The 16,109-nt window shown below is 39.6% G+C and overlaps 1 protein-coding gene and 1 long non-coding RNA gene across 2 annotated transcripts in view; one reads left to right on the top strand and one right to left on the bottom strand.

Annotated features, from left to right (window-relative positions):
• The first annotated feature begins 1,001 nt into the window (after positions 1–1,001).
• Positions 1,002–15,654, top strand: WEE1 (WEE1 G2 checkpoint kinase). Its single transcript, XM_049890346.1, has 11 exons — positions 1,002–1,913; positions 3,315–3,520; positions 3,996–4,059; positions 4,245–4,417; positions 4,871–4,992; positions 8,713–8,859; positions 11,234–11,329; positions 11,419–11,504; positions 12,380–12,550; positions 12,648–12,793; positions 14,284–15,654. The coding sequence occupies exons 1-11, from the start codon at positions 1,338–1,340 to the stop codon at positions 14,435–14,437; spliced, it is 1,941 nt and encodes a 646-aa protein (XP_049746303.1). The 5' UTR covers positions 1,002–1,337; the 3' UTR covers positions 14,438–15,654.
• The window catches only part of LOC126079374 (uncharacterized), a 30,781-nt gene continuing 27,305 nt past the window's right edge, over positions 12,634–16,109 (bottom strand). Inside the window, exon 3 of the long non-coding RNA XR_007518203.1 lies at positions 12,634–12,723. This is a non-coding gene — a long non-coding RNA (uncharacterized LOC126079374). The remainder of the gene's footprint in view (positions 12,724–16,109) is intronic.

Consider the following 16,109-nt stretch of genomic DNA (forward strand, 5'->3'; position numbering starts at 1 on the left):
GGTGAGACGTAATTTTTTATTTCTGAAGGGCAGTTTGACAGTTTATATCCTTTGACCAAATAATTCGCACTTCTAGGAATTTATTTTAAAGGTCAAAAAAAAAGGGAGAAAATATGCAGAAGGAAGAATGTTCATCATGGTGTTAATTATAATTGAAAAACTGGAAGAAAACTGCGACAATAGGGATTGATTAAATCATAGTTTGATGGGAGTACTAGAGGGATTTTCTCCAGTTGCGTTTAAATTTGCAGTGAGCTGTGCCAATCGGTTTTGCCAACACTTGCCCACGTGCTGACAAACAAATATAAACACTGTGGTCGCGTGGTGGGCACTTGGCTTTGTGTCAGGGCCGACAGTGGTGTTTATATTTACTGTGGACACGCCTGGAGTGGGCCGCAGAGGCGAAGACAGACTGGGGGAGCTCACCTATCTGCACACACACTGGACCGAAACAGCCAACCTGGGGGGAAACTGAGGCTCAGAAGCCGCCCCTATGGCCCGTGTCCCTGCCTTGATAAACTGGGTGTCCTCACTCTTGTTGATTTCGGCTAACCATACCAGTTCACACAGTTTAGAAAAGCCCTGAGTCACCATTCCCGGCTCGGACCTCGACCCCGGAGCGTGACTGCCTGTGGCCACGCCCACAACGCCCCTCCGTCCGCATTGAGGAGCCGGACACAACGCTGGTCTGCCAGGAGCAGCGCCGCCTGCCCCTCCTCAGCCTCATAGGCCCCGGCGGAGCGGCAAGGAAGCCACATCTAGTCCCACGCTCGGCCCGTCCAGGGCAAGCGAGACTCTCTCTGCCCCTCCTAGAAGGCTGTCTCCACTCCACGCCCGACCCGGCCCCCGGCCACCTGGGCTCGTTCATAGGCCAGCGGCGCCGCGGCCTGCCCGCGCCTCGCCCCGCGGCGGGAGGGGGCGGAGCCAGCAGATTCGCGCCAAAATCGCGTAGCTAGTCCCGCCCCCGCGCGCTACGTCGCGCCCTCCTTTTTTTTCAAACTCGGGACTGGGCGGGGATTGGTGGGCTGGGCACTCACGTGGTTAACGGTCGCGGGAAGCCGCGGAGCCCGAACCTGAGACTGGACCTGCGGAGACCCCAGCCTTGGCGCCTGGGCCGCCCCGCCTCTGCTGGACAGTCCGCGCCGCCACCACCACCACCACCGCCGCCGCCCGCAGCCCCGAGCGCCCCGGAGCCGCAGCCCGCCGCAGCCTAGGCCCGCAGCCGCGGCGGCCGGGCGCGCCCAGTCGCACGTGGCGGACCCGCCCCCTGTGCTGACCGTGTCCTGGACTCCGTGGGCCCCGGCTCTCCGACCCGCAGCCCCGGCCCCGAGGCCAACATGAGCTTTCTGAGCCGGCAGCAGCCGCCGCCGCCCCGCCGCGCCGGGGCCTCCTGCACGTTGCGGCAGAAGCTGATCTTCTCTCCCTGCAGCGACTGTGAGGAAGAGGAGGAAGAGGAGGAGGAGGAGGGCAGCGGCCACAGCACCGGGGAGGACTCGGCCTTTCAGGAGCCCGACTCGCCGCTGCCGCCCGCACGGAGCCCCACGGAGCCCGGGCCCGAGTGTCGCCGCTCGCCCGGCCCTGCCCCGGGCAGCCCTGGGGAGCTGGAGGACGACATTCTGTTGCGGGGCGCCTGCCCGGGCGCCAACGGGGCTGGCGGCGGGGCCGAGGGCGACTCGTGGGAGGAGGAGGGCTTCGGCTCCTCGTCGCCGGTCAAGTCGCCGGCCGCAGCCTACTTTCTGGGCAGCTCGTTCTCGCCCGTGCGTTGCGGCGGCCCGGGGGACGCTTCCCCGCGGGGCTGCGGGGCGCGCCGGGCCGGCGAGGGCGCCTGCTCGCCGCTCCCCGACTACCCGGGCACCCCGCCGCACAAGACCTTCCGTAAGCTGCGGCTTTTCGACACGCCGCACACCCCTAAGGTGAGAGGACGTGCGGGCAGGTGCTGGCGTCCCCCGGGTCTCGCTCCTTGGGCCCCGAGCCCGCGCCGGCCGAGCCTTTTAAAAAGGCCGCGGTGCCCGGAGCCGAGCGAGCCCCCGCTGCCCGGGTTCGGTTACATAACCGCCGGGCCGCACCCCCGCTCGCTTTCCTGCGCCGCAACCCGGAGTTGGCAGTCCCTCTTTTTGGCCCTGCCCAGAGGTTGTCCGTTAAGATTATGTAACTGAACAGTGAGCCTCGTCTAGAACTTCTTCATCTTTCCAAGGGGCTGATCGGCGCCGTCCAGGTGGCCGGTGATTTCACACCCTTTGAGTCGGGGCCTCCCCGAGTGTGGCACCGAGAACCTGGTTTGGAAGGATGCTGGAGTGGGGCTGGCCTCGCCACCTGACACTCCCAGGCGCCGCAGCCATATGGTGCCTTTTAAACGCAGTGGTCGGTCTTGTAACTTGGGCGGTGCACGCAGAAGGGATTCGGTTTGAAAAAATAATGCGCTGATAGTTTTATGTTGTATGGTGATATAGGGGAAGTTTTGCCCCTTAGGAGAAAAGGCCGACCTTCTAAGCACTTGCAGTTCTAAAGGCTCATAGATAGCCCCAAGGAGCGTTTAAGCTTCTTTCTGGACCTAGTATTGGGTAAGCGTTTGTTGATCCCCTTGGGTAGTGCCCAAGTTTGGTCGTCATAAGCGTAATGATTAACATGCAAGCACTAAAAGCCCACGTTAGTATTGTTGCTTGGATCCTTTATCCTTTTGTATTACTGAGGGTGTATCTTGTAGGTGTTGAGCACCCATTTGCTGAATGGCGAGGGAGTATGCAGATTACCGTTTCTAGAACTTTAGAAGTAATAGGTCTTAAAACCGAAATAAAGACGAGAATCGAATTAATAGGAAAATGTACCATTTATTGTCGATGTACCGTTATTCATAAACCTCAGGAATACGTTTACTTTTGAGCTTTACTGTTCATCAGAGGATTTGGCCAAGGCAAAACCCTCTAGAGGTGGAGAGAGTCCAGTGGAGGTGGTTTTCAAAGCCTTATTTAGATGGATGGGGGAGGGGCACTCTTATGGGCCTTGCTGACTGCTTTCTATTTTTAGATGTATTTAAAGGATGGGGTTTGTTAACTGTTAGCCACTATAAAGAATTTATTAAAAATAATTTTTTTTTTAGGGTTGGAAACCGATTTTACTTGGCTATCCTCTTCAGAAAAGGTGGTTAGTGTATAATTTCAGACTCCTTAGCCATTTATTTTCCTTGAAATACAACAGAGACTTGTGTATTGCTTTAACCTAGCATTTAGCCACGTGAAAGGCTTGTTGAATGTTAGGTTGAGAAGACTGAGTGTCTGTAGGACTTGGATCCTAAAAAAACTCTTTTTCTTCCCTAGAGTTTGCTTTCCAAAGCTCGAGGAATCGATTCCAGCTCTGTTAAACTCCGGGGTGGTTCTCTATTCATGAATTCAGAAAAATCGGGAAAAAGGGAATTTGACATGCGACAGACGCCACAAGTAAATATTAATCCTTTCACTCCGGATTCTGTGTTGCTTCATTCCTCAGGACAGTGTCGTCGAAGAAAAAGAACTTATTGGAATGAGTAAGTCATTATTCAACAATTTGGATCCCTGAATCACTCAAGATTGGTTTCATAGACTTAAAAAAATTTAGTTTTGTCTGAACAGCATGGAAGTTTGTGCTCTGAAAGTTTTTCTGCTACTAGCTCCTAATTCTCAGGAGATAGGTGGGGAGTAATCAGCTTTGGAAAAAAAGGAATAAAAAGTCTAGACAGCTTGCGGGAAATCTGTCAAAAATGAGGAGGCGATGAGAGTGTGTGCCTAGAAAGGCTTTAACTGTGGTGTGTGTGATGCTGTTGGTTAGTGGACTTATCTCAACAGTGACATTTTCATCAGCTCGACTTAATTTTGTGATTGCAAATTTAACAATGCTTTTTTGTTTTTATCTCATTGCTAATCCATTTTGCTGCACATTTATCAGACAAAGTTTTGCATGCTTACTTGATAAATATGTCAGATACGTTGATGGAAAAGTACTTTTTTTTTTTTTTCCCTCAGTTCCTGTGGTGAAGACATGGAAGCCAGTGATTATGAGTTCGAAGATGAAACAAGACCTGCTAAAGTAAATGGCTAGTTTTTTTCCTTAAATTTGATTTTCTACCTCTTAACAAGTTACTATGTAGAAGCCTTAAATAAGCATTAGAACATGAGGTGCAGTTTTTTTTTTATTTCACATGTAATCCTACCATAGCAAAAAATGATTTTCATATCTTTATAATATGTATATGGATACACTTTTTGTTACAGAGAATTACAATTACTGAAAGCAACATGAAGTCTCGGTATACAACAGAATTTCATGAGCTAGAGAAAATTGGCTCTGGAGAATTTGGTTCTGTGTTTAAGTGTGTAAAGAGACTGGATGGATGCATTTATGCCATTAAACGGTCAAAGAAGCCATTGGCCGGCTCTGTCGATGAGTATGTATTAAAAATTTTATTTTTTGCTCTTTTGTCCTTTTTGGTGTTACAAAAATTAAAGTTTTAGGTGAACAAACACTGAATTTAATTCTCTTTAACTTTTGAGAAATGGTAATGATTTAATCATATCCTTTTCATTTTGTACCAGTGGTTCTTACTAAACTGGATAAAATAATTAGTCTGATTTTAGAGCCTAACTTCAGTGATTTCTAATCAGCATCCATGAATTCACAGTAAAAAGGATCGAATCTTTTCTGAGTTCTGTAGCCAGCAAGACTCCTTCATTCTAACATTCAGCCTTTGGGAAGGTCTCGTTGAGTCCCTCCTTCCCTCTGAAGCAAGTTGTTATTCAGCGTAACTTCTACAGAAGTCACATTTATTTTACAGAGTTTCAGATAAATTCAGTTTATGTAAAAATGATTTACTATTGTATTAATCTCAGATTTCTCTCAGGCAGAACGCTTTGAGAGAAGTATATGCTCATGCAGTGCTTGGACAGCATTTTCATGTGGTTCGCTATTTCTCTGCATGGGCAGAAGATGATCATATGCTCATACAGAATGAATATTGTAATGGTAAGTAATGTAATGAAACCGGCCTCTGGTAAACTTGTGAGCTTGAGAAAATGGACACCGAGGAAGTATGCATTGTTATCTAAAGTCTTGTTCTTTTTTCTCTTAAATTCAAGAGATCAGATGACTAATATGATTTTAGATACAAATAATACCTACCTGTATGTTTAAAGATTGAAAACCCTGTCCCTCCTGAAGCACCTTGTATATACCTTGGTAGACGACGCATATCATTTGTGTGCCTGTCACTCAAATTAAATCGGATTTTTGAGAGGACAGGGCCTAAGTATCCTCTATGAAGTAAGTTATGCTCTTTAGTAACCCTGCCCAGTCTGTCCCCCAAAATCAAATAAAACAAGCATGTTACAAGTTTAGCTTTCCAGCTCTGTCTGGCTTTCAATTTCAACAAGCCCTTAGAGTGCCAACTCATGTCCCCTCTTTTCCATTAAACCTTTACCAAAATCCCAGTCCAAATTCTGATACTTTCAGAGATCTGTTGTTACAATCGTATACACAGATCTTTGCTTTATATATAATGGATTTTTATTTCTGTATACCTTCTGTAAATATTAGAGAATTTAGAATTTAATGAACCCTTGAGAAGAGACAGCAAAGGTTTAATTTTATTGTGTCTCATATTTTCCTTAGATAAACAAAACCAACCAACTCATACCATGTGAATAAATAAGGGGTGTAGGTAGTAGATTTCAAGTTTTCCATATTTAAAAAAAAAATGAACGAAGCAGAAGTAAAAGATCCATTTCTTAAACCTGACTCCTTATTAAGTTGTCATTTTATTAGTTCTCTGCACTTGAAAGAACGTCAGTATACAGCATTGCTGCTAGTTTGTTTCATACAGGTCTTGAAATGTTTCCATTCATACCATCACAATATTTATGTAGCTATCTTCCGTGACCTTGTGGACTAGTCTGTTTCTTAACCTTCATTTTTAGGTTAATATAAAACAATTTGACCATATAATGTCTTCTCCATTCCATATTTGCTAAAAACCTCTGGCAGTTGAGTTGATTCCGACTCATAGTGACCGTATAGGGCAGAGTAGAACTGCCCTTAGGGTCTCCAAGGAGTGGCTGGTGGATTCGAACTGCCCGCCTTTTGGTTAGCAGCCAAGCACTTAACCACCGCGCCACCAGGGCTCCCATATCTACTTGTAGTTGCATTCTCTCTCTCTCTCTCACTTTGTTGATTTGGCTGTTAACTATCAGTATTTCAGTAGGTGTCCAGGGATCACAAGTTTGTAATGACCTACCAAATACATGACTGTGTGATTCAGATAATTTTGAGAAACTGCCCTTGGGCGTAGCAGGTGGGGAGGAGTGAATGGTCTTTGTACCGTCTCACATTACAAAGACTTTGTCCTGTAGTATAGATTACAAAAATAATCCTTTGGAAATAACTTATTAATTCGGAGCAGTAGAAAACAAAACAAAAAAAAAATCCCATAAAGATAACTTTAATATGTTAAAGGTATTCTCATAATATGTGATTAGAAGTTTTTTTATATATAATTTTTATTGTGCTTAAGTGAAAGTTTACAAATCAAGTCAGTCTCTCACATAAAAACTTATATACACCTTGCTACATACTCCCAATTACTCTCCCCCTAATGAGGCAGCCCGCTCTCTCCCTCCACTCTCTTTTCGTATCCATTTCACAAGCTTGTGATTAGAAGTTTTTAAAGAATCCTCTAGAAAAAAAGCTTCTTTATGAGGAAATTGGTCTTCAAAAAACAAAAAGATGTGTTCGAAACAGGGCAATTGCTTGCTTTGTTCCTGCTTATTAGATAAAGGAAAATAAGGCTATCTAGACAGTCCTGAGATAGTCCTTATCTTATGTTTTGTTTTCCTTTTCCACCATTCCTCTATTTCCCTGAGTTCTTTTCCACAGTATCATAGGGAAAGGGTTCTGTTATCAATGATTTGTACTGTGGATTAACTGATTAACCTTTATTGCAACTAAATTTCTTTATTCAAACAGTTACCTGTATTTTAAGCCTTTTATCTTGGTTTGGTGAAATTTCTGTATTTCTAGCCTGGATAAAGAAGTGTAGAAAAATGATGATGGGGGAAGAGAATCTGAAATGTCAGATAAGTGTTTTGCTTTTCCCACCCCTCCTCCGTTCCAGCAACTCATAGAAGGAATTGACTTAGCTATAGTTGTTGGACCCACTAAAAAGGGAAAGTAGCCATATCCTTTCATACCAAACTAGATCTAAGACTTGATCTAAGCCTGCATCGTTTAAGGATAGGCTTTTTGTCCTGCTCCCATCTAGGGCCCTCTTTTCTTCCAGTTCAAGGTTTGTATAAGTTATGTATGGAGAACATACTTAAGCTTAAGATAGTCAGGAGTGTGTTTTTATTTTTTAAACATAATTGAAGTTTTGATATTCGTTCTTGCTCAAATTCTAGAAGCTCTTCCTAATTTAATATCATTGATCTTCTTGATTTTATTACCCTGCTGACTCTGATTTTATTATTCTTAAGCTTTAAGCAGAACTTTTTTGTTTTCCAGTAAAAATTCATTACTTCTGAGATAAAGTATAAAGCTTTATAATGTGTAAACAGGTTAGCTGATTGGTTTGGCTATTTCTATAAGAGCAGGTTGATGTTCTCACTCATGGTACCCAAAAACCAAGTTTTTATAAAGCTTTATAATGTGTAAACAAGTTAGCTGATTGGTTTGGCTAATTCTATAAGAGCAGGTTGATGTTCTCACTCATGGTACCCAAAAACCAACCAAACCCAATGCCGTCGAGTCAATTCCGACTCATAGTGACCCTGTGGGACAGAGTAGAACTGCCCCAAAGAGTTTCCAAGGAGCACCTGGCGGATTCAAACTGCCGACCCTTTGGTTAGCAGCCATAGCACTTAACCACTACAGCACCAGGGTTTCCCACTTGTGGAAAAAAAAAAAAAAGAGTAGTATAAATTACAACTACTACGATACTAGTTTTTAGCTCTAAAATTTGTAGGTTGTTGTCAAGGGGGTGGGGAAGCAGGTATTCTCATACACTGATGGTACAAGTATAAATTGGTATAGCTTTCTCTGGGAGACAGTGCGTATGTGTACACACACATACGTATGCAGATATTACAAGTACTCCTGCCCCTTTGTCCGGCACTTCCATGTCTAGCGGATACTAAATGTCTGAAATGACCAATGTATAAGGTTATTCATTAGACCATAATATATACTAAGCAAACGATTGAAAATAATTTTAAAATGTCCATCTTTAGGGGATTGATTAATGTGTGTTATCATCCAATTATATAGTGGAGTTCTATGGAGACACAAGAAAGAAGGGTAGTTTTTATATATTGGTACAGAATTATCTACAAGATAATGAAAATATACTATCATTTGTGTAAAACGGAGTTGAAAAGAATATCTAAGACATAGACAACATAGGTTTACTGTGGTTCTCTTTCCCAGAGTAAGCCTGTGTTGTCAGTGGTCTTAGATCTTTTCACCTCCTTTTTTACACAAATGAAAGAGACTTTAAATTGTATCTTGTACCATCTGAGTTTATTAATCCAGTGAAAGAAGAAATAAAATTTTGATTTCACAAGTAGGTTGAAGGGGGAAGGTCCTATAAAATGTGACTTTCTTAGCTGAATCTATGGTTATTCACTAAAGGTGGAAGGAAGAAAAATAAGAATATTTCAAAAAGAAGAAAAGGCTAACCTTTTCTGTCTTTGTAAGGCGGAAGTTTGGCTGATGCCATAAGTGAAAACTACAGAAGCATGAGTTACTTTAAAGAAGCAGAGTTGAAGGATCTCCTTTTGCAAGTTGGTCGAGGCTTGAAGTATATTCATTCAATGTCTTTGGTTCACATGGATATAAAACCTAGTAAGTATTACAGATCCTCTGACCTATTTTGGGGGGTTATAGAAAATAAATTACTTTATTAGAACAATATGAAAACATTTATATATCCTGTTATGTTTTTCATTTTTAGCTTTAAAAGGCCTTTGAACCACTTACTAGTATTGTTTTATGATCTCTATTTACCTTTTCCATCGTTCCCCCAAAAGATTTGAGGTAATAAACTAATTTTTATTAAAAGCTGGAAAAAATTTGTTGCATCCTATAAGAACCCATTCTCAGGGGGACTCAATGGGGAGACTAAGAACCTGTACTTAAAGCCTCACTCTTCTGCTCTGCTATAGAAGCATAATTATAAAATTAACGCTGGTGTTGCTAACAGGATTACTGTGATAAAATGAGAGATGTGAAAATGTTTTGAAAACTTAAGTGCTATACATATGTAGATTTCTAGTCCATAAAAGAAATATTGATGTTGTTATTGTAGGACTCAGAAAATGAAATGGCACATGTGTTACCATTATAACTGCATAAACAAGATTGGAAGTGAATTAGGGCTACAGAGTATAGGAATATAGTCGTTTTTTTTTTTTCCTTTACTGTTCATATATCATTTTTCGGCTAAAAAATTACTGATTGGTTTTTATATATAAATACATAAGTAGTGTCAGTAGACTGACCATACAGTGGCTCAGAACAACCTCAGAGTATTCTTTCTTAAGCCTTATAAAGAGCTTAGGACACAAAGGAACAGTGGTACTATCAAGGTGTAGGCCTATGTAATTTTAGGTTAAGTGGAAACAAAAATTTGTTACAGAAGCAGTTAAAAAAAATAATTAAATCCCCATTTTCTATTAAACTTTGGAACTACGATTATAAAATAATGCCCGTGCTGCCAACAGGGTTACTAGACCATCCTGAAATGCGAAAATGCTTTGAAAATGTAAATGTTGTACAAACATAGTGGTTTATCAAACCTATAAAAGGTAGTAAAAATGTTCCTGTATTATTCATAAAACAAAATGGCACATACATTTATAATTATAACTGCATTTTTAAAAGGATGTGGGTGAATTCTACAGTAATATTTTAGTGAAAATCGTTTTCATTTTATCAGAATGATGTACATACTATCTTACTACCTCTTTTTTTTAGTCAGCTATCTCTATCTTCCCTTTTCAGTACATTTTCATCTCATCTAATAACCAGAGCATAGCAAAATTTTTTCCAGTTGACCCACATTCTTGACAGTCAATTTGTCCAAACTAGTATCCAGTTTAGCACTGTGCATTGCATCCGGTTATATCTATTTTTCTTTTTTAGGTTTCACCCTTCATCTGCTTTTTTAAAATGGTAAAGACTTGTCTTGTATAATGTCCTTTCTTCTGAATTTGACTGGTTGCTTCCTTGCTTGTTCCTTTCTTCCCTATTTTTTCCAATAAATAACAAGTTATGACTGAAAGGTTGACAGACTCAAATATGGGGCTAGATGTTTGTAGGCTGAACTTAAGGAGTTTTTTTTAAATCTATCAAAATGTGTGTTGATCCATAGGATTTTAAGTCATTTTACTCAATTTATCTTAATTTTATGGTTTATGTAAAGAATTTCTTATCTGTATGTACCTTAACAACTCACTAAAATTTTTATTTTCAAAAAGGAAAAGATTTGAACTGATGATAGTAAATGTGAATGTACTCAGATCTTGTATTAAGTGTCAGCAAATATAGTAGACCCTTCCTTGTAAGATATAAAATTTAAAAATATTAAGAGATACGAAGTTTCAAAGTCTTCAAATTTATAAATGTCACCATAAAATAAATTGCTCCGTAAGTACAGTATAAGCAGAAGTAGGACTTCCATAAATGTAAATTTAGTACTATATTGATAAAACTATTAAAATGAATCTGCCAGTAAAACTTAACGTTAATCATGAGCTTGTCTGAGTTTGAAAGAAAAAGATGGTGTATGTAGTATGTGTACAGTAGGAACCACAAAGCCCTATCAGGATGTAATGCAGTATGGCCAGCTAAACCACTAGTTAAATGCCTGGTTCTTTTTCACATCAGTCTTGCAGCATTAGATTAAAATTTGTGCTTTAGCAGCATCACAAATTACTGTATTTGTGGCCTTTTTATCGTTCATAAGTAATTAAAACTGCTGAAGATCAGTATGCGAATGATAAGGGTCTAATTCAGTGGGCTCTAAGTGTTCAGGTATCAGAGCTACTCTAGAAAATGTATTCCTAGAAAATATAGCCCTGGTCCCCAGTTGGGCTTGGGGTAGAACAGGAGAACCTGTATTTTTAAAACCTTTGCAGATGATTCCGATGTATAGTCTTGTTTGTGAACTCTGGTTATGCTATCGTTAGTGTGACTTACATAATTAACTGTTTGATAGGTAACATCTTCATATCTCGAACCTCAATCCCAAATGCTGCCTCTGAAGAAGGAGATGAAGATGACTGGGCATCCAACAAGGTTATGTTTAAAATAGGTAGGAAAGATAACTAGAGTATTACCTTACAATAAAAAGAGAAGGTTGTTTTGTTTTTAACTTGTCCATAATTTTTTCAACACTTATAGGTGATCTTGGGCATGTAACAAGAATATCTAGTCCACAAGTCGAAGAGGGTGATAGTCGTTTTCTTGCAAATGAAGTTTTGCAGGAGGTAATTTTTCTCTTTCAGTAATACCATTTTTTGATAGAAGAATATCGATTCAGATATATTAAAGTTTTAAGTTAATAACTGGTAGAATGGTGACAGAAAATATAAACAATCAGAGCTGAGGGTATTTAGCAAGAGTCAAGAACGACAAAGATTTATAGTATTCCGAAGTGGTAGAGTTGTGGTAAAATAGATGCTTTCATACACTACAGGTGGAAATTTAAAATGGCATAACATTTTTGGAGATCAAAGAGTATCAAGATTTTAAAATCACATACTCTTGACTCAATTTCCACTTCTAGGTTTCTCTCCTACAAAAATGTTTATATACTCACACAAACTGAAAACGGTAAATAAGAATTTACTAACAAGGGATAGATTAATTTAAAAAAGAGTGACACGTCATCTCAAGATAGAGTTTTGACTGAAAATGGAACTAGTAGAACAATCTAAATGGTATGCCCTCGTTGCTGTTTTGATATGTATATTTGCCTGTTTTATTATGTATATGTATATTTGTTACTTGTTAGCATGCATATGTTTTGTGTTTGCATGTGACTATCCCTAGAGGGATAGCAGTTTCTTCTGAGAATTGGATTGGGCTAGTGAGAGAATAAAAGGCTTTCACTTTTAGATACATTTTTAAATCCTCCCCCCACCCCCAGGGTGCATATTACTTAGTAATTAAAATATAAACCTCCCCCAAAATGTGTTACTTTGAAACCTTTGAATAGATGTTAAATCTAGATAGACATGGCCTTGGAATGTTTTAATTTGATCTTATTTCTCAACTAAATTCTCATCGAAGTGTGATACAACTTTATTTTGATCATCTTTACGTTCTCTTAAAAAAAGAAATTTTTTTTTTTTTCCCACAGAACTATACCCATCTACCAAAAGCGGATATTTTTGCCCTTGCCCTCACGGTAGTATGTGCTGCTGGTGCTGAACCTCTTCCCAGAAATGGAGACCAGTGGCATGAAATCAGACAGGGTAGATTACCTCGGATACCACAAGTGCTTTCCCAAGAATTTACAGAATTGCTAAAAGTGAGCATTTTATTAGGAAGCATTTTACTTAACGAGATTTAATATTTTATTTCATTAAATTGCATGTTTTTACCTTAATTTTACTTCTTTTTATAAGGTTATGATTCACCCAGATCCAGAGAGAAGACCTTCAGCAATGGCACTGGTGAAGCATTCGGTATTGCTGTCTGCTTCTAGAAAGAGTGCAGAACAATTACGGATAGAATTAAATGCTGAAAAGTTCAAAAATTCACTTTTGCAGAAGTAAGTGAGGGTTGATTTGTTTTGCTTTTACTTTCTCATTCTCTGATTTTATTGAGAGACAGGCTTTCTTTCAGCTAAGGATGTAGTGGTTTGGCATGTTATACAGTGAAAGTTGAGGGATTCTTAAGTTTTGACCTATTTGTGTTTTTTCTAAGTTTTGAAATTTTAAACTTAAAAAAGTTTTAAGACTAGCTTATGTTTGCAAGTGGTGATAGTCCCCAAGCCCTAAATCATACCAGAAACTAAGTGAGCCTTTACCAGCCGCCCCCATCAGCACAAATTAACATTTTTCTTGCAACATTCTATTCTACTTGTTTTTATGAAAGGGTGAAATTAATATCAATTAAAAAAAAAAAAAAAACCAAACCCGTTGCCGCTGAGTTATGAAAGGGTGAAATTAATATCAATTAAAAAAAACCCCGTTGCCGCTGAGTCAATTCTGACCCAGAGTGATCCTATAGCACTGAGCAGGGTTTCCAGGGAGTGGCTGGTGGATTCGAACTGCCAGCCTTTTGGTTAGCAGCCAAATGCTTAACCACTACGCCACCAGGGCCCCAGTGTCAGTTTGATTAGATGATTCTCGTATTTGATCTGAATAACCTTTGACATTAGGGGGAAGCTGGTTTGGAATGATAAAGTTTATCAAAAGGGGAATAATATTGGAGGGTATTAAGTAACCACAGATGACATTTCTAATTCTTTTGCTTTATTGTTACCATTTTGATTCTAACCTAATGAAACTGACTTGAAATATTAAAAGGTAAAATTGACACTAATGTGACATCCATCTTGTTCATACAAATAAATAAATTTTTCCTTTTTTTTAATATAATCTAACCCTGGTGGTGTAGTGGTTAAGTACTTACTACAGCTGCTTACCAAGAGGTCAGCAGCTTGAATCTGCCAGGCGCTCCTTGGAAACTGTATGGGGCAGTTCTGCTCTGTCCTATAGGGTCGCTATGAGTCAGAATCAACTCGGCGGTAGTGGGTTTGGTTTTTGGTTTTGGTTTATTTTATTTTAGTTTTTTTTGTTGTTGAGAATATATACAGCACAATATACACCAATTTACCAGTTTCTACACATACAATTCAGTGACATTGATTACATTCTTCAAGTTGTATAACCATCATCTCTATTATATAAAGACAAATTGACAGTATGAATTGGAGTTTAATTTGAAATTTTTTTTATTAAGACTCATAGTCAGTACTTGATTCTTTATTACATGTGTCGTTGTACTCAAGTATATTTTAATCCTAAAAGCACAAAGTAAAATAATTTCATAAAGTAAAATAATTTCATAAATTTAAGTTGTTTGAACAGAAGCTAATATTTCCTGTTATGTTTTCCTTTCCTCATTTGCATTTTAGAGTAGTGATGGCATACGAAGATATCCTGTGTGGTAATTCAATCTGTTGGCCTCTTAGGATTCTTTCTTAGGATTAATACAATAAGTGAAAAGTCTTATTTCCTGTTTTTATGTTCTTAGAGAACTCAAGAAAGCCCAGATGGCAAAAGCTGCAGCTGAGGAAAGAGCACTCTTCACTGACCGAATGGCCACTAGGTCCACCACCCAGAGTAATAGAACATCTCGACTTATTGGAAAGAAAATGAATCGCTCTGTCAGCCTTACTATATACTGAACTACTCATTTCCCACCTCCCCCTCCAGAAAACTGTGATGAGAGGAAGCTAGGTTGAAATCACTGCTAGAATCCAGCGGGCGATTAACTTACTGAATTGGTGTCGTTAGTTTTACTGAAATGCCTTTGAGGACTTTTATTTGTGAATTACAGTTGAAAGCTATATTTTGACCATTGTTTATCAGGCTTTCTCCTAGTCTTATCAGTCTGTCTTCTGTAGGTTGTCAGTCACTGTTGGATGTTACACCGGCCTTCCCAGGGTTAACCACTGTGGTGGTGTGCTGCTTATAGTTCGCTGTTGCGTTGTAATAAAAGGTATCTTTCCCTGTAGTGACCTGTAAAAAGGACTCAAGGGCTTTATTACAAATATATTCTCCCTTTGAAAAGGGAAATGCTAAGAGACCCAGTACTATTCAGCCTTCAGTGTACCTATGTGTCAGTCTTACATTTCATTTCTTTTTTTTACTTGTGAATTTTACTTGTATATCCAACTGGGAGCACTTTGTAGGCATTGCATGAACCATGGAATAATTCCGTGGAAGTATGCCTTGTGAATTTGCTGCTATTTTAGTTTTGTCTTTGCTGTAAAATTGTAGCATTAAACAATCATTGTTGTTAATAGGCTTTCTTTTGGAACAATTATGTGAAATATATAAGCTGCTCTTGATGAAAAGCAGCAATTTCCCTTTTTTTTTCCTTTGAACTTTGAAGCTAGTGCATTGGAAAAATGCACCTTCCCCCCCCTTTGGAACGCTGTATTAATGTAGTATAATTATTACTGGTTTTGTAATTTTTTCCTGGTAATGTCCTTCCCTGACTTTTTAAAAATGTCTCCTCCCTTTCCCCAGGTTTTGTACTTGATTGTATTATTACTCTGTTTTTAAATGTTTTGCTTGGTTTCTCTTCAATATTTGTGTACATAAACTAGTACTGTATATAGCTGTTTGAAGTGCCAGAATGACTTCTGACTATTCCAAGTTTTTCGCAAAATATATTTTATCTGTGATTAGCCATTTGACTAATAAATACTGGCTAACAGATGTTGAAAAAAAAAATAGAATTTGACTATTGCTTGTTTCCTTGTTAATTTTGGTTCAAGACATCTTTGCCACTTGTCTGTTTGACTTGCGTTTTAATTAACATTAATTGGCATATTAAAAGTCACTCTGTGCTTACCTTAATTGTCTTGATCTTTGTGGTGCCTGTTATGATTTTTTCCTCCATTATTGCTACATTATAAAATGTAGGGTATAATGTATATAAAGTGCTGAGAGCAGTGGGCACTTTTTTGATACATGTGAAACTTACTGACTGTGAAGGATGGGCTTTAGTCCACCTTAGTTACATTTTGGCACTCAAGAAAAATTTTTCCAGCAAACTCAGAGTGTTTTTTATTTGCCATTATAAACATTTAATATTTTTATATCTCATTGCATATTATGCATCTGACTTGCTAGAAATGTGGTATAATTTAAAATAGCTTTAAATTAAGAGTGAATATAATAGAAGGACCCTTTATAATTTGGACTGACCCACAGAAGAGATCTTTAGATTCAGGAGAGTTTTAACTCTTGATAAACTAGACTGGGTTTGAAGAATTAGGGTGCAGGTTGAAGAGATACAGTGCCAATTCTTCCGTGACATCTTTACAGAGAGTGAACAGTAAAGGCCTT

The sequence above is a fragment of the Elephas maximus genome, chromosome 7 (assembly GCF_024166365.1).
Source record: "Elephas maximus indicus isolate mEleMax1 chromosome 7, mEleMax1 primary haplotype, whole genome shotgun sequence".
NCBI lineage: Eukaryota > Metazoa > Chordata > Mammalia > Proboscidea > Elephantidae > Elephas > Elephas maximus.